A 19,438-nucleotide genomic window follows, 5' to 3' on the forward strand; every position below is an offset into this window, starting at 1 on the left:
TCTTATAATTCTGATTGGAGCTTGTCTGCATCTGAGTAGCATAGAGCGCAATCAGACACTGTGGGACTTGTCTGCCCTTACCTCTGTAGCTTGTGAATTTCAGTGTGGAAAAAAAAAAAAAAAGCTTATCTGTTCTCTTGAGCTCCAAGTAGCAAAACTGTTTGGTAAATCAATTTTTAAATTGCATTGATTTTCTAAAGAATATGGGTTTGCTAATCAGAGCTTAATGACTGCCCTGAGATAATTACTGTTAACTTGTGTAACTAGTGACACTTTGCAATTGGATCCAAATGAAAAGTGCTTATAAAATTCAGTTTGTACTTTTGATTGAAAGTCTTAGACAGTTTTGTTATCTCTGTGATTAGTTCCTTATAGATGCAGTTCTTAATGTTTAAATTAAGAATACTTTAAAAATACGTATTTTGAGTATAATTGAAACATTCACATGGCAGTAAAAATTTTGTGCCAGTGTAAGAAGTAAAGACAAGTTAAAATCACACCTTTCTCTCTTGTAAAGTATTAGAAAGCATACATTTTGAACTGTTGTTCATGACATAAATAAGTTGAAAAAAAAGAAAATGTCAAGCCAAGACCAGGTAGTCAGCAGCCTGTAAAGTTCAACATTTATCTTTTTAAGGGTTTACAAATTTTTATACATCTCTCAGTTATATATTTGTTCTTTCACTATTTTAGCCTTCCCATTTATTCCTTAGGAGTGTAGAAGGCCTAAGATTACATCGATACATTAAGATTCTGTACTTGCTTTTTTGTTCTGAGGTGTGTTTTCTTGGTGATGTTTTTTGTTGTTGTTGTTTGATTTTTGTTTTTTATATATTTTCTTTGTCTGTTTTGTTATGGAAGAGATTTTTGTTACTCTGTTGAATTATTGCCTTCCATAGAAATTAGGTTATCAAAACCAATGACTATTTTGTATGCAGCTACTCATCTCTATCCAAATTTAACTTTTGAAATACTGTCATTTTAGAAATTCTGTCTATTTCTTTGTGAAAGATTTCTGATTTTCTGTTACATATTATTTTCTTGTTCTTTGCTGGATCTCTTTTGGTTCCCAGTTGTGGTTATGCTTTGAAGAGTAGTGAAGTGTTCACTTTTCTGCTTAGAGAGAAATTATGCCAATCAAATGCAAAGAAGCCATATAAACAATCTGATGTTCATTTTGAATCGTACCAAGGGAGTGTGTTAATGTCTCCAGTGTTACTTTTCCTTTTCTTCTTTATAGAAGTTTAAAAAAAAAAAGCTTGTACAGTGATTGAAAATCACTTCCACAAGTTGTGATCTCTTAACCAGTGTATGGCAACTCTAATTAGTTTCACTCAGGGATGGAGAACATCTTGAACTATAACAAGATCTCCCAGGGCCACTTACATAACAAATATACTAGTCATGTTTTCTCATTAGCTCCTTTCAGTTGTCACAAACATGATTTTCCAGTGTTTTTAAAAACAGACCAAAAATAAACATTGTGTGTTATTTAAGAGACAATTATTTTACCATGATTCAAAAATCTTTTGAATCTTTTAGGTGGAAGTTTCATAGTTTAATTCATTAACCTTAAGCAAGTCAAAAAATGCAAGGCTCAGATGGCTCAAGAAAGAACAGTACTTTCTGAGTGATTCCTTTTCTTCTTGATCGTATTTTTTTTTCCATTTTTAGGCTCTTGCCTAAAAGGAATGTCAGAAAACTTGACTTTTTGAATCAGTTGTACAGATTGATTCAAATATTCCCATATGTGGGAGCCATCAAGTTTATAGGCCTAAGTTATAAGTCATCAGTAAACTTGTCAGTTTCTCAGTCATGCAGTTTTGTTGCTTTTGCAGAAGAGACTTGTTTACAGAAGAGTTTTATGCCTGTAACTGTTTGTTCACGAATGTAGTCTGCGTGGTCTGGTATTCATTTACGTGCAATGCGTGTAAATTTGTATGGTTTCTCTAACCCACTTTGTAAGTTTAGTCCCTGAAATAAATTGTTGGAATTTTAGCAACATGGTATCAATACTATTTACTGCTCGAAATTTACTTGGTTTTTCGAACAGCAAGAAATTATTACAGTAAGAGTTTTCTCATTCTGGGAATATAAATTGAACTTTGGGGTGTTGCAGTGTCAGTGCACTCAAAATTAAAGGAGTGAGTGAGTTCTAGTTGTCTACAAACATCTGCGGTTTTGTAGCTCTAGTTTAAAGAAGCGTTAGGTGTGTGTGTTTTCAGTTACATGCTTGGCCTCTGAAATACTGTTCGACATTTTTTTCTGTGAAATCAGTTTCTGCTATTCCACTTTTGCATAGTGTGTGATATTAATTTCTTACTCTTAGCATCAGATGCAATAAAACTGAATTGCACATCAGTCTATCAGAGAACAGCCTTCATCAAATATTCAGTGCATACAGGAGAAACTTATCATAAGAATTTCTTAGATAATATTTTCAGCTTAAATGAGTTAGGAATTCCTTCCTAAAGTATTTCATGTTTTCGTATTTTCATGTCTTATATGGTTCTAAGTAACACTCATTTAAAAAGAGGAGATTTGTGTTTTGGTCAACTCGTATATATTCATCCTTGCATGCTTTCCAACTCAAGTTTTAGTCTTATTTCCCTAGCCCTTGGCTGATGAGCCCTTGGATCGTTGCTAGTAATTTATTTTGAGTGTAAAAATTGCTTTTCTTCCTGGAAGAATGTTCGCATTTTAATACATTTGGAGGAAAAATATAATAGAAATGTCTGTTTCCCTGTAAATTACTTACTTAATCTTGATATTTTATGTCCTTTTTTTTTTTTTTTTTTTTCAGTTAAAACTGATTTAATGAACTGAAAAAAAATCTGTTCAGTCCCCTTCAGTTAAGAGACTGGAAAAGCTTCTTCTTCCCTCTGCCTTGGCACACAGTAGTTACATCGTGTTAGCTCTCTGGCAGGCAGGGATTAGTCTTCAAGCATTTCTGGGCTCCATTTGTCTATTTTTCCATGACTTCTTCATTTGCTACTGTTTTAAATAAGTAACTTTACTTATTTTTATCAGTATTATTCTGATGTATTAAGATTAGACTTTTTCTTTATCTGGAATTTTATTCTGGTTTAGGTAATACATTCGATCTTGCAAACATTAAGAAAATGAGTATTTTTAAAATTTATACTCTTAAAAAGCATGCACATGCACATGCCACCTCAGATTTGTCTAATTCAACAAAATGTACATATGTACTTCAAAAGATAGATGTGACAATCATATGATATAATTTTGATGGATTATAACAACAGAATTATCATGACGTGATCCTTGCTTTCTGGAAAAGGTTAATATCATTTTGTTCTTTTACCCTTTTTCTTTCCTGTCATGTTTAACAAAGATTAAAAAGATAAAAATAATATATAAAACTGTTCTTATTTTTCCATATGTTGTAAAGGCATCAGTTGTTACTAATAATTATGTATGTGACCCTCTACAGAGTTGAGGCTAATGATGATTTAAATTGCCACTTCTGGTACTGTCAGTTAAAGTACATATGGATGATCCACGGAAGGGAAATTAAAACTTTTAGTACAATTTATGTAGATTATTAAAGATTGATAAAGAAATTTGTAAATTCCATATTTAAGCTATATTAAATATATTTCATCTCCAAACTAGAAATGTCATTGCCTCATTGCTTTAGATATTAGGTGATTTTATTGTCTTTAAAACAATTACAAGAAGTGAGATACTCAAAGCTACATTTTTTTGCTTATTTTTTCTGCTTGTTGAGACTAGCTAAAGACTGTGAAAGATTGGTGGTTTTTAATTTTTTTTTTTTTTTTCCTTTTAGGAAGAAATGAACAGTATTAAGTCCAGACTCTAATATTTAGCTAATAACAGGGTTTGAAACAGTCAAGCCATTTGAAAGAAAACTAATGCTTAGAGCCAACACTGTTAGAAGGAATCACTACAAGCCAGTTAACAAAGACCAGTGTCTCTATCAAAATGATGTCTTACAGGAGCAAAAGACGTTTTCTGTGTACTTTGTAGTTGTTAAAAACCATTGTCTTGGCATAACTTCTAAAAGAAAAATAATTGTCCTGTTTGCTAATTGTCAGCAGAGAATCTGTATTGAATGAGTGAAGAATCTGACGGTTGATTCTGTTTTTATTCTGGATCAGGATGGACTGTGTCAAATACTTTTTTCTGTTTTACTGTAAACTAAGAAGATCTGATTTTGAGCACAAACATTGCCAATATTTTCTAAATACTTGGTTCACAAGATTTTCAGAGGTCTTCTGAAAATATGTGCTAATGATAAAGAAACTGTGACTAGGGTACTCTTTCAGAAGCATTATATTTTATTAATAGTAGTCATTTTCACTTCTAGATTTTAGAAGGAAGAAGGCAGAGGACAAATACGTCTGAAGGGCTGTGATTAAGTAATTGTATTTTGTAATCTTTAAGAATTAATTGGTTGCTTTTAAAATCTAAAATTGGCAGCATGAACAGTAATATCAGATAGACAGATAGCAGTGGAGATAAAAAGGGCCCTAGGGGTTGTAGGTGTATTTTGCAAAAACTAATGACAAGTTCAGGAAGACCTTTTTTTCTTTTTTCTTTTTCTTTTTCCAAAATAAGGAAGTAATTTAATTTTGTGTACAGTAGGAGGGTTGATTGAAGAGTCGGAATAGATTATTGTGACTGAATCACTCTGAAAACTAAATGGTTTATCAGGATCAGATAACAGAGAAACAAGATCAGAAGAAATTCTTATGATTTATGGTATAAAATCCTCTTTTTAAAGTATTTCTGTGTAGAGACTAACCTAATCATCACCTTAGCTGATCTAATGAACAAGTGGCATATTTGATATTAATGGGACTAAAAATGTATTTTATGAATTGGTGTTTGGAGTGATGCACTGTAAAGAATGCATTTATAAATACAGCAGTTGTGCTTATAACACTTCGATATAAACTTCATCGAAAGTTTATTTTTTATATACTATTTCATAAGAATTTAAGAATTCTTACAGTTTCTCTTCCTTAATTATTTTCTTTTTCTTATATGAAATCAAATAATTTTCATGTTTCGTTGAAAATTTGTCATAGTTGTGATGAAGCAATCAAATGAGCTGTCTTCTCACCTATACGACTTCTGTAGGGTTGGAAAAGACTTTCAAGATCACCAAGTCCAACCACTAGCCTGACCTGTCGAGTTCCTTCATTAAATCACATTTTTCATTACCACATTGACATGTCACTTAAATACCACCCAGGCCTCCACCACTTCCCTGAACAGCCAAATCACACTCTCTGTGAAGAAATTCTTCCTAACACCTAACCTTCCATGTAACTTGTACTCCATAGAACAACAATGATATGTAGTATTTAATGTCCTAATGGCTATTGGCTCCTACAGAAATCACTGAGGAAATGTAAACATGATTTTAAAGTAGCATTTTCTTGTCTCTCTTTGCCATTACAATGCATTTATAGTTTTTTTTCTAGAAGACAACTCTCAAAGCTTAGATCTTGCAAGACAAACTTTCCAAAGTTACATGTTAATACATAAATGGAAATTAGCATATGTATTATATTCCAAAGGATTTTTCTGTATATATTCAAGCAATTCACATGTTGAAAAACTTATGGGAATACTGATATACAATCACTCAATGTAAAATAATGTTTTTCTCCAGTGTATTATTCATTTATGTGCCTGCATGCTGCCATATGCATTTTCAATGTGGAATTGTGTGGAATAATTTACAGAATAAAGAAATTGAGGTTCGCTATATTGCAGTTATAGATTGAACTCTTCCTTTTTAAAAATTGCCTATTGTTCTTTAACTGTGATTTTACTCTATATGTATTCCAGGTGTGTGGAGGTGATTGCCAAAGAAGGCCAGAATCTGAAAGAACTGTATTTAGTATCGTGTAAGATCACAGACTATGGTATGTAACATTTTTGCTCCACTAGGTTTGTATAGGAACTCTATTAAAACTGTTGGAAATGTATAAATGCACATTTTCAAAATGTATACCCATAAAAATAGGACATTTGACTTGCTTGAAAAGATCTGTGCTAAGAAATATGAAAGTCACTATATATGTATGTGCTGTGAAGTATTGCTTATTTGAACTGGCATTTGTTGTGTAGTCTGGTTTTGTGTCCTTTTAATTGTCCTGGAAATCTGGAGAGCATTTGAGAGAGAATTGAAAAGGTTGTGTGCATTTTAAGATGTTGTGAAAGGATACTCAGGCAACGATGATACATGTAGGCCATGTATGTTAATGAACAAAATGATCCCCTTAAAAATGCTTTTATGATTAAGAAAACAGAGAAGCACTTTAGGAAGTATGCTTTCTGTCTGGTAATAGACCAGGTAGAGAAACATAATTCATACTTAATACAGGAAAACTCAATAGTATTGAAGTATACTTGCGGAGGGTACTGTGTTTTGTTGTGTCGTGTGGTAGTTGGTTTGTTTTTTTGTTGTTTTTTTTTTTCCAATTAACATACTGTTCTCAATTAAGACATTTATTTCTGCAGTAAAATCATATTCTCAAATGTCGAGCTCCCACTTAGACATTAAAATTTTGGTAAGACTTACAAATTTTTACATCTTTAAGCTGTTCGTTGTGAGTTGTTTGATTCTCATTCACTCTTTTTCATTTTAACTTTTTACCCCATAGCTTTTACAAAGAATTACTATGTCAAAGTGATAAATTACCTTTCCAGTGGTCACAAACTCATTCTTTTATTTCTCCCTTCAGATTTTGCACTTTACTGGAGTTTGCATGGGTGCTCAAGGGTATACTGCTCTGCAGAGTTCAGGACTTGAACATGAGGGAGAGTGGGCCAGAACCACCATTTTCTCTATCTGCAGTTGTTTATACTTCCATGAGCAGAATAGATCCCGTCAAAATTGAAAATGTAGATTTTCTTGACTATCTATTACTTGGCCACGGTGAATTTGTGAGTCTGTGAATGGCAATAATCTGCTGGAATTCCATGAAAGGGAATTCTCTCCATAGAACTCAAGGGGACAGTGCAGATGTTTCTTTTCACTGCTATAACGTCAGAGGTATTGGATATATTTTAAGTGAAACTGTCTCTTTGTGTACTATAGATCTACTAGCTCTGCTTCCTGTCCCTACTGACTTTGGCACCCATGTGAAAGTTATTCTAGTGGAAAGAATAGAATCCACAACTTGAGAGTTGGTATTCTCAGAATTATTTCACCATTCATTGGCTGCAGTTAGTGAGAGAAAAACAAGATTTTTCTCGGAGTAGGAAAACACACACTGAGGAACTGAAGCAAAAAAATTGCTTACGAAAAAATGAGGAGAGAAAGGAAGTGTTCTGGGGTAGGTGAAAAGTGGAAGGTGCATTTCACAGAATGAATAAGCTGAGAATATATGTCACATTTAGATGAGAATTGCAACCCCACTCATGAAACCTGAGCTTCTGGTGACTTCTGTGTATTAATACTTACCTGTCACTGATGTATTGGATTCTGCAGTCATTCAGCATTATTACATTCAGTTACTGGGATTCTGAAAAAAATTTTAGTTGACAGTTGACAAGGTCTTACTTTTCTCTAAAATTAGATAATTTTAGTAAGGATCAGTAGGCAATCCAGCAAAATATTTGTGATGCTGACTGATTCTTATACGGTTCTTAAGACCAATTGATTATCATTATACTCTTCAGCACACCAGCGTGATGATTGTACTCATCTGCTCATGATATCTGAGAACACAAAATAAACCGTGTAGTGAAGTAGGATTTATCTTTGTGCTTTGTCTGGAAGTTAAAATCCTGCCTTACATTAAATTGTGATAGCAGGTGAAAATTTGATTAATGAGTACCATTTACTGTGCTTTAAGTTCAGTTTGTTGTTGAACTTCATTTATCAAAGAAGCTGCCCCCCTTCCACAAATGAAAAGAGCAGCCATTCTTTTCCTCAGAGCCCTTTCAAACCCTCATGTCCTCTTTGTATCTGTGGCAAGTAGATGAAATCAGCTAAACAGTGTATGCCTGACTTCTTGAGGGATCATTTAGTTGGGTCTCTGCTGGTCTTACAAAGACTTGCAGTTTCACAGGCATAGTTGTTCAGGAAGTGGGTAAGTTGTGTCCAGAGATCTGTGAGACCATGACTTGAGTGGGGGCCTATGTGACTTTGTTCTTTTGTTTGATGTTCGTAATACTCCTAAGTCTATGAATGCATTTCTTTTGTTGGTGAAGATACATTAAGCATCATGTTTTTGTTTTTGCTTCGGAAATTAGAGTCTTGACACCAACTTTTAATTGTTACGGTAGATATTTTCTCTGGGTTTTTAAAACATACGTAGGGCTGGTGAGCTAGTTCCTTGCAGCTTGATGAAATACAGATGCAAGGTTTCAAAAACTCTCTTTGAAACTGTTCAGCTGGTAATGCAAAAGTGGTCACCCGGCTATTGCGGGTGCTGACTTATGGTTGCTTAGCAGTTGAACTGGAGAAAATAAAAAGTGATATTTGTAATTTCCAATACTACTTAAATTCGCTTGCGATATTAAGAAGTATTTAAGAAATAAGATAATTACAGAAAAAATAATAAGAATAATTTTATACAAAAGAAAAAAGTGGAAATATTGCCCTGCTTTTAATGTACAGGTACGTGCATGTGATCTAATTTCATGTACTCTAGGAAAGACTATGATATGTGACCTTCATATTTGCAATAATTTCATTTTTTTAATTATTATTTTTAAACAGTAAAGTAGTGAACAAAATAACATGTTTATATGCAATTAATATGCAATTAGTATTCAAAGAAAAAATACCAAAATGTACTTTGAAACCTGATAGTTAAAATCCTCTGATTATCCAATGATAATATAGCAGTAGGCACCATTACTTTCTCTGACAACTTGCTACCCTGAGATATGTTTGGTTATATTACACAAAAAGGCAGAAGAGGGTTCAAAGAAGACTTGAAATATGAGTGGATGCTAGAAGTTACCAATTCGTGAATAAAAATAAATAAATATATTACTCTATTTTGCACTATATTATTTTGATATCTTCTGAGAACTTTATAGGGTGATGATTTTTTCAATTTATGCTTGCTCAGCATAATTTCAAAAAAATCCATTTTTATTAGATTTTTGTTAGAATGTAACATGCTAAGTTGTTGAATGAGAGTTTAAATTTTCTTTATATCCAACATATTGTTGTTAAACACTAAATAATTAGTAGCATTTACATAGACTGACAAGAGAGGCTGAATTAGTATAATCTCCAAGATAAACACCTGTTTGCCCAAGAACACAGAGAGAGTGACATTAGTTCCTCGTATCATTTGGCTCTTTTGTTAAACAATCATGAATTAAGCATGGAGTGTCAGTGTTATCTTTGAATTTCCTGCCTTTTGTTGATTTGTGTCACAAACTAAACATTACTTAAACATAGGAGGTTTTGTATTTAAGCTTTTCCTAAGATCTAGTAAGAAAGCTAGGATTTCTCAGCTGTGGGGAGACTATGTGTCAAATGAATTAGGCTGATGTGAGGATGTATAACAGTGAGCCAGGGCAGCAAGCACACACAGAATTGTGTAACTGTCTTTTCAATTTTATGCCTTGATTCTGGGTTTTATTGATATCCTTAGTGTTGGGAATTTGTTTTAAGCAAATTATTACTTATAAAGTTGGCAGAGGGTGCAGATTGCCATGCTCTCTGAAGCACAAAAGTGAGATTTTGTATTCAAAGATGAAAAGAAGCTAGCCTACGAAACTAGACTAGATGTTCTAAGGGTCTGCTCTTGGAATAATGCTAAGCGCAACTAAAAAAGAACCTGCATCCTTGCCAGTGATGAAGAAGAATTGCCCAATGTTTAACTTTACAAAATAGTTGGACTAGTCATTTTTTGACAGTGTATGCAGAAAATCATTTAAAGCAAAATTTAAACCATAGGCTTCCGGTCAGGAAAAGATAACAGCATCAACCATGGCTTTTCGAAGTTAGAGTGGAAGTGCCTGCAAATCAGTACCTGCTACATGTCTGTGGTGAGAGATCACTTAGAAAGTCTCAGAAAAAAAAATAGATATCCAAACTGTCACTAATAGAAATATAATTGACGCAGTTTGGGGAATACGTTTGCCTCATAACAATTCCTGTCCCGTAAACTGCGGATGACGACAATTTGTCTTTTCACCTGTCTTGTATAGCATCTACTAAGCAGTAGTTCTGAACTTTGCCTAACTTATTTCTAGCTGTTACATAATTACTCAGAGCTTTTTGGATGAAATGCTTGGCACAAGTGCCTAAATTGAAAGGTATTCTACACATTCGTTTAAGACTATGAATACTGAAAAAGAATTCTCTAGATATTTGGTTGTTTTGCTTTCTAAGGATGTGAATATTTCTTTCTCACGTTGCCCATTTTTGACATTTACTGATACATTTATTGTATTTGAGGACATGATTTTTAAAAATTTTTTTCTTTGAGGAGAAAGAAACTAAAGACAACAGAAACTAAAGGAAAAAAAAAAAAGGAGTTTCAGCAAAATCTAATTGAATTATATTCTTTCTATTTTAAAATTTTATAGATAGGAAAAAGCATTTTAAAATAGATGTCTGGAGGGATAAGTGTTTATACCATGTCAAGTCCAACTATCACAACATAGAATATAATTGGAAGTTGTGCTTTTTTTTTTTGTTGCTGTTGGTTTTTTTTTTTTGCTTTTGTTTTTGTTATTCTTTTGTAAAAAGGGAATTATTTTCTGAGAAGTGAAATACAGCTAACAATGTTAAAATAGTTTTTCAAGATGCTGTTGAACTCCAGTGTTTTAATAGTATTGACTACATTTGCTTTCTGTTTTAAAATAAAAGATTTTAATTTTCAAAGGGTTGGATCTCCCTATATAGAATCTGTTTGTATTCTTATATAGATATATCTAATGAGAGTCTCTTGAGCTTTCTCTTCTCTACTTAGTATTTGTCACATAAATCATAAAGAATGAGCATACTCTGGGTATTTCCTTGCAAAAGAATGTTTCAATCTGTTTCTCACTTGGATGATCAATTCTCAGTAATGCTCGATCTCTTTAAAACTGTACTTTTCTTAATTTTCATTTTTGTCTTTGAGTCTGATTCTGTTTTTAAAATAATATTTATTTTGAATAAAGTTGCAGAGAAAGAAATACATTATTTGTGGGATAAACCCAGCACACATGGATAAACACAATGGGGCAGGTAGTAAATACCTTTCTGAGTTAAAAAAAAAAAAAAAGTTCCTCTTCACGCAGCACACGATATGCTATCTCTTGCTTAATTTAGATCATTTAAAAAATATAGCTTTCATTTCGTCTTTCACAATTGCTCTGAATTGCTGATATATTGAGTTCCCTGTCTTTTTTCCCTGGTTTGTTTTTTTTTTTTTTCTCAGAACTGATTTCTTTCTTCGTTTTTCCTATCTCTTGCATAGTTTCTTCTGTCTGATAGTCTTTCAGTGGCTCAAAGCATTCAAATGCTGTGCTGTCAAGGAGCATGTTCATGCCTTTGGTTACATGTGCAGAAAATCTTTTCAGGGTCACATCCTTCCTTTTCATCTTTAGTATTTTGTATGTTATGTGTTATGTGCATGCCAATTATGTTTAATAGCTCATGAAAGTATTTATTTATTTATTTATTTAGTATATGAAGGGAAAAGGATATAGATGTATTCATTCCTTATTATCTTAATTTTCTCTCTTTCCACAGAATTGTTTTGTTTCTACTTTTGGTTAAGTTACTGAAATGCTCATGAATCTGAACTCACTGAAGTAAATAACCAGGATTTTTAATGTTTTGTGCCAATTGTTGAGGTTCTTTTTTCCTTTTCTGTGAATGGGTGAATAGGCTACAAGTTTACCTGCAGTAGAGTGAGAATTAATGGAGGGAAGTTACAGGATCTATTGTATGCATTAACGTTACTTCCATCCTCAACAAAATCTCTAACGAAAACATTAAAATGTTTTTGTTTTGCTTAACATTCTTTCAGGATTCTGAAGCTCCTACTTCATACTTTTATTAAACTGCAGTTATTGTAAGGATCAGTGAAAGCTTATTCTGGCAATAGAAGGTGGTTACACTGTTACATAATTTAACAAAACAACAATACAGAGTATTACTATCCCTTCCTCTTTCTAGGTCATTACAATTCATATTGCACAGTGTGCACAGGGAAGATTTGGAGTCTTTTCGTGTGTGTCAGAACCTCTGTATGTTTCCTTTTAACTACAAGAAAAAATTACAGAGTGCATAGCTTTTATAAGAACATTTTTCAACTTGCTTTTGTTTTTTTTTACATTCCTAGAGTTTTTTATATTGTTGTAAATGAAGCTGGTGGTTGGACTAGTTGTTCATATGCAGATATGCATGTACTCACAAAACTTTTTGTGCACAAGGGATGCTGCTAACACTGAAACAAAGAGCATTGTTATTGTGAGGAAAGAGAGAGGTGTATTTGGAGCATAGGGCCCATCGGAGGATATCTGTAGATCTGTTAAGAGTGTTCATGGAGAAAAGAGATAACATTACTCACCTGTCTGGAGTTTTCAATAGGAATCACTGTTAGGATGAAGTCAAATAAGAACTTTGTCAGAAGTAATCACTGAAGCAAAAAAAAAAAAAAAAAAGTCCTTTTCAGAAACCCATTTAATTCATAAGTACGAAAAAACTTTTTTTTTTTCTTTTTTATTGTGTAAGTTTTAGGAGTATTCACAATGTCATGAAAATTCCATGCAGTTTTCTTTAAAAGCTGATTTGAGACACCACTGTGCATCTTCATGACCCATACAGTGAGATAAATTACAGCAACAGCACGTTCCTCAAATAGCAGATAGCTGCAAATCCTTTGTCCGACAGTAGATAATAAAGGTTTTTCTCTTTATGAGATGAGACAAACTTCTCAACTGTTTTTTGTCATGCCGGATGATGAATTGTACCCCTTAACCTGTACCCTTAGAAATAATGTAGCATAATAGCCAGTTGGAGGAAGCTGAATGTAGATGCACTTTTGAATCATCAACATGCACAGAGCAGAAGCCTATGATTTGTGCAGAGTTTGTTCCCAGGTGGTTGTTCTAAATGTGAAAAGCAGAGAGGTGTTGTACTTTGGGTTTGATTTGTCATGTGGGGAGATGCATAGGTACTGCTGATTTCATTCAGCTTCTTCTGTAAGAAGCTGTAACGGTGTTTTGGGGTGTTATTTCGATTCTTTGTCTGACAGCCTTGGCAGTGCTTTACCAACTGTAATAGAAACCTTAATTTTGTACTTTTTATCTCTCTTTGAGAGGTGCTTCAGTTAATCTTTGGCAAAATATACCTTATTTATGAGAATCAAGGCAGAAAATTTACTCCTGACATAAAAAAAAAAAAAATGAAACGGCTACAACCTCTGTGTATGTTTCCAGAAAGACATTCTAGGACTCTTGTTTTATTCATTTACTATATTTACTTTGTTAGGAAACTGTATTATAATACTGAAATTTCATTTAACCCGGGACCTAGCTACTATTCTATTGTAATATTTGAGTTTCCTGTTTTACATGACCTTTAGAAAATAGCATAAAGCTTTATTCCTTCATAATGTTATTCTTTGCATTGGGAGCAGTGTGTTAAGTGCATCTTCACAGAGCTGCTTAATGGCAAGAGCAGTTTTGAAATTATTAGATATAACAAATCGTTTGCATCTAATTTAAAGGACAAATGAATTTTTACTTTTAAACCATGCGGTTTTGATCATATTATAATCATTGGGGTCCTTGTAATTATTTTTTGTGTATTTTTATAAGCCCACAAACTGTTATAGAAAGTGCTGTCATTCTGTGTTTCTGCTTAGGCTTTCATTTCACATGGTTTCTGTTAATTTCACACTGCAATGGATAGTAACACTCCAACAAAGCATTCAATTTTTTCAGTCTGTGGTAGATGGATTTGAAAAAAATAGCTGTCAAAATGTATGTAATGAGAGTATTTCTTTCTTGGTTAGAATATAATTTAATTTAAATGTTTAAAATGTTTAATATTTTCTGACATATACTAATAAACTAACTCTCATTACTGCATTGTTATAGTCTGGTTTTATATTTATTCATCTAACTTTTGAATTGATGTAAAATTTGCCCCTAGACCACTTAATTGGCTGAGAAGCAATTACCAGTCCCCTTCAAAAAAAAAAACATACATTAGCAATTTTAAAATGTTTTTATACAACCTATATTCCTCAGTGGGGAATATCATTATTCTAAACCTAGAAACAGCACTTGCATGTTTTGTAAGTGAGAGGAAATCAGAAATTCAAAAATAAAATATTTTATTGAATCTTTTTACATTTGATCCCTTACGCTATAAAAATTTTGCAAGTATATGTAATCATTCAAGTAATTATTTCCACTATATTTTAAATTCACTGTGTTGTGTTGCAGTTTCACTTTATTTCTTCTAAACTGTAGGAGTTGGTTTTATGAACCCCTTCTTAATGCTCTTTCAAATGTATTTTAACAGATTACACTTTAAAATTAGAGTGCTCCTCCGGTGTTGCCTAAGTGTTTTTTTCAAGCTGCCTTCATAACATAGGTTTCATTACCAAGTGCTTAAACATGAGAACAGTTGTTTTAACTTCATAGCAAGTAATATACAAGTTACAGCATAATTGCTGAAGCTAACTTTCTACAGTATTATCTTGTGGTTGTAGGATTGCCTTTCTGTTTATGCAACTTCTCTTGGATGTTTGTTGAATACTCACTGCTACTCAGATTACTGAGTCTGTGAATCATTTTGATTATTCTCTGTCTATTTAAAAATGTATATCAATTAAATTAAGGAAATGCTAATATTGCAATTATTTCGAATGCTAAAATTTAAGAAAGTTTTCTATTCATTAATCATTTCTATAATTTCATCTCATAATGAAATTTCAGTATTTATTTTGTATTTTAATTCCTGAAGGAAGTACTTATTATGATATTGATGTATTTTCCTAAAATATAAATAAAATCAAATACCTAATATCACAGTAATGTCATAAATATTGATTTAAAATGTTATTTACAACAGCAAAAGCAGTAAAATTAATCATCTTTTCTATGAACAGAGCATGAATCCAAAAAATACATTCTTTTAGTTATTGAAGTGAAATGAGTGGTACTTCAGCCCTGCATTCTTTTAATAGTGGTGATTCTGAGTTAATTTTTTCTATGAAAAAGCAGCTGATTTCCCTCACCATAATGATATATATAACAAATTTATGTTGTCTTTTTCAACTGTTTGATTTTTCACCACAGTGTGACAAAACATGGAATCTACTGATGTAAGGAACATGCATGACTTTTAATCATAACTAATTTGAATGGCAAGTAATTTTTGTGCTTTCAAAGATTATTTAATAGGCAGCAAAATTTTGTTTTGATCTATCTGTAGGATTAGTTTTGTATGAAAATTTGGTCTCACAGTAGCATCTAATTTATGGATCTTATTTCTTCATAAGTTGAGTGTGCTTATTTTATTTGTCAGGTATCTTTCCCTAAAAAGGCAAGAAGAATGTGTGCAATCTCTTGGCTAGGTGCCATTGCCTCTGTTTTTAGCTCTACATTCTGAACTATGTTCCTTTAAGATGCTTTCTACAGAAGTACAACAAAATGTGTCCATAAGTCCATGCCTACAGTTTAGCTAACAGTAAGAGAAAGAAGTAAAAGTAGGTGAAGGATATTCTTGAGTAATGTTAAATAAATAAATAAATAAATAAATAAATAAATAAATAAATAAATTCCTTTTTAAACATACAGTTTGGATTCTTCTGTTCATCTTTATTCATATTTTTAAAATGATAGATATTCATAAACTTTTATGATGACATGCTTAAACATTTAAAAAATACTTATATTGGGAAACTTTGAATATCAGTTGTTAGACATAGTTGTTCAGTATTACAAACTTCCAAATTTAGTCTGAACCCATCTTTATTTGTTATTCTTCTCCTATGTTAGTAGGCAGTGTTTTTTGTTTTTTATTTTTATTGTTTGTTATTTTACTGTTATTTAACTTTTTTTTTTTTTTTTTTTTTTTTTTTCCTGTAGTAGACATCAGATGGTCTATGATACAGTTAAACTGTCTTTTAGGCACTTACGAGCTCAGTAGTACTACCAGGCCTGGATGTTAAAACAGATGAAGAAAAGAAAAAATTCTAAATAGTACCAAATCTTAAAACACTGAGATAGTCACTGAAGTTTTGAGCAATAATTTTAATATGAGGTTATAGTAGCAAAGTGTGTGTCTTTGCTTCAGGTATGGCAGCATGTGTGTTCATTGATCAGTAGTAATAATAATCCTGTGTGAAATTTGTGCTTAGAAATTCTGTAACTCATTTTTATTTCTACCAACTCAAATAGTAATGAGCATTAACTTATCAACAATACTAGAAGTTCACATTCCTTTGCTGTGTTTTCATTAAGTAACTAATCTGTATTTTTTATCTTGATTTTCAAGTATCTAATTTAATGCAGCTTCAGTGGGATTTTCCTAGTTTAACATAAACTTTAGCCAACCTATTTGGAAAACATGCTGAAGAAATCATAGAAATCTTGTCCATGAATCATCCAGTTCAGTCTTGCACTCAGGATAGGGTTGTCACCAAATCAGGCCCACTGTGGCTGTGCATAGAGTTTTTTTTTTGACATACTCTGGTTTTTCAAGTGCCTCCAGGTTGGCTGTATGGAGGAACCCAGAACTGTTCACAGGGAGCATGGGATCCTGCAGATATTTGGATGGCCAAGCAAAAAGATGACGCTAAATTAGAAAGTTTTTTGAAGCCAAGCTTTTGGGAAAAAACTTTAGTATAGAAGTGTATATAAATTGTACTCCCTTTCTTTGATTTGTGTATTTTACTTAAGCCACTTGTATCAGTAAGAGTGATGGTGCCTGGTATGTTTTTTTGCATTTGGAAACATCGTCAAAACAGAAGAATACAAGGCCCTGTACTAGAATAACTTCACAGAGGACACTGTTCTTTCTAGGTATACATTTTGAGGGTGTCCAAACTTTTTGCTTGCCTTGGCTGCAAGGAATTGTTTTGGGCCACTTAAAAAATATATAATATAGTTAATGTAAGTAAGTAACAAAGCATAAAAAAGAGGGCAGAAAGAGGGCAGGTTGGACATGTGTAGTCTACATGGAGCTGTTTTGATAGAGCAGTTTTTTTGTCCATGATGGAAGAAGGAGAAAAAACAGATCAGAAAGATGCATCAGCTTTTTATTTTTCCTTTCCGTGACAATTTTTATATAAACAGAACTTGTTTTCTGTACCATACTGTGTTCTAGTCAGATAATTAAAGGGGAATTAAGACACCATTCTGATCAAACACCGTTACTGGGGAGAGCGGTGGGGGCAGGAGAAGAAAGAAATGCATTTTGTCCTTTAATCAATAAATATGCAAGTACACCTTGAAAGTAATAGGGACTGTAAACCAAAAGAAACCTAATTCACACAGGTCTCTACTCCCTCTATTACCTCTGAAATCCATATTTTCTTATGAGCTTATGATTTATGGCCAGTTAGGATTTGCACAGGTTTTGCAAAAGAGCCTAAAAGAAACGCTGACTTTGTAGCTTCACGAAATCTGTGATCTCACCTGAAGTAGTTTACTGAGAGCCATTTATGTGCACTTCTATGCATTTTATCATGACTGCATGTGCATATGCAAATATTCACACAGAAAAAATGATCTTGAATGAATACTCATAGTATTTGTTTCTTACGTAGTCATAAATGAAAAAATGCCTTTGTCACACATCTTTAAGGAAAAAGGAAGAAGAGTAAATATCAGTTTAAAATAAATTTTCAATGTATGTGACTTATTTATAGTGCACTTGGACATCTTATAAAGAAAGTACATTATTGGTAAATTTCCTCACGTGCATTCTTGATATGTCTTTAATCAAAATAAAAAGGCAAACTATGTATTGTTTCTGGTAAAATAAAATACAATTTGATTACTCTCTGCTGATGCATAATACCACTTAATTTGATTTTAGGAGTGGAAGATCTCTAATGGAAGGGGAATGAACTGCATAAATTAGGTGCACCTCTTATATTTACCTCTATTCATTCAACTGTAAATATTGCTTCTGGTGCCAAAGAAGCAACAATACTGAATTGTAAACAATTTTGAGAAACATATAAAAAATATGAAGGGACAAAACGTCTTTCAAATTTATGAAGTGCCTGAATCTCATTGAGTATTTAACTGCATTGTGGTATATTAAAATGGAAAAAGGAAAGGAGAAAGGAGAAAAGAGAAAGGAAAAAGGGAAGAGAGGGGAAAGGAAGGGAGAGGAAGGGAAGGGAAGGGAAGGGAAGGGAAGGGAAGGGAAGGGAAGGGAAGGGAAGGGAAGGGAAGGGAAGGGAAGGGAAGGGAAGGGAAGGGAAGGGAAGGGAAGGGAAGGGAAGGGAAGGGAAGGGAAGGGAAGGGAAGGGAAAGGGAAAAAATGGGGAATTTGGAGAGCTCTGCTTTCCCATTCTCACCCATCACATGAGTGAACAGTTCATCAGTTCATGGAGTTTTAATTAAATGGATTATCTGGGAAGATTCATTATTTCAGATAGCATGCAGAAGCTCTGTTTGTTGTTGCAGTGCTGGTGTTTTTGGTTTTTTTTAGTAGAATAGGTACACCTATCCACCTTTTGTAAGACATTCATGATTCTCTAGTCATCGTGTTTGCAACTTTGTTTATTGTAACTCACCTGATTACAAAAGATTGCGGTAGTAGAGATTTTGAAGCTCCTCGCAGTTTGCAGATAAAAAGTCCATAACCTTGAATCAAGATTTAACAAAGAAGCATTTGTGTAGTTCCTATGGGAAGTGGCTTAGAAGTGCACACAGAAAGTTAAGCTTATTACTGTACTTGATAATGGAGCCACTGACAGGTCTTTTGTTGAATGAGTGCTGGTGCACATCAGATTTGTGAAAGATGGAAAGCCTTGTTGGTTGTTTTTTTCTTTTTTGCTGACACAGGCTTTGAATCTTGAACATCTGATGATATGACACGGGGAATAAAAGCAGCATTAGATGTGTTGGAGTAAAAGCAAAAGAACTCAAAATAAAACCATTCAGTCACAGCAAATAACATGTGCAGCCAAAATTTGAAGAAGAAAAACCATATACTTCTGCAGTCAGGTGGACCCTCAAGCTGTTCTTGAACTCAAAAAGGATTCAGTCTTTCAAAGTTTTTGTTGATAATGTAAAAAAAGCTACATTGTTTAGCATGAGATCATGGTATCTTTCCACGCTATTGATGGTGTTGGTGCTTGCTTGCTCTGTTCTGGAGATGCCAACCTGAGGCATGACAGAGGAGGGTGATGGAGAACCAGAACAGGTTGCCCAGGGAGGTTGTGGAGTCTCCTTCTATGGAGATATTCAAGACCCATCTGGACATGTAGCTGTG

General features: G+C 33.2%; 1 protein-coding gene across 1 annotated transcript in view; it reads left to right on the forward strand.

The window, feature by feature from the left end:
* FBXL17 (F-box and leucine rich repeat protein 17) overlaps nucleotides 1–19,438 on the forward strand; it is a 284,666-nt gene that overhangs the window by 182,361 nt on the left and 82,867 nt on the right. The window contains exon 7 of the mRNA XM_031605035.2: nucleotides 5,848–5,924. Coding sequence (XP_031460895.2) covers nucleotides 5,848–5,924 — 77 coding nt within the window. The remainder of the gene's footprint in view (nucleotides 1–5,847; nucleotides 5,925–19,438) is intronic.

Source organism: Phasianus colchicus, chromosome Z (assembly GCF_987193195.1).
Source record: "Phasianus colchicus chromosome Z, bPhaCol1.hap1.1, whole genome shotgun sequence".
NCBI classification, from domain to species: domain Eukaryota; kingdom Metazoa; phylum Chordata; class Aves; order Galliformes; family Phasianidae; genus Phasianus; species Phasianus colchicus.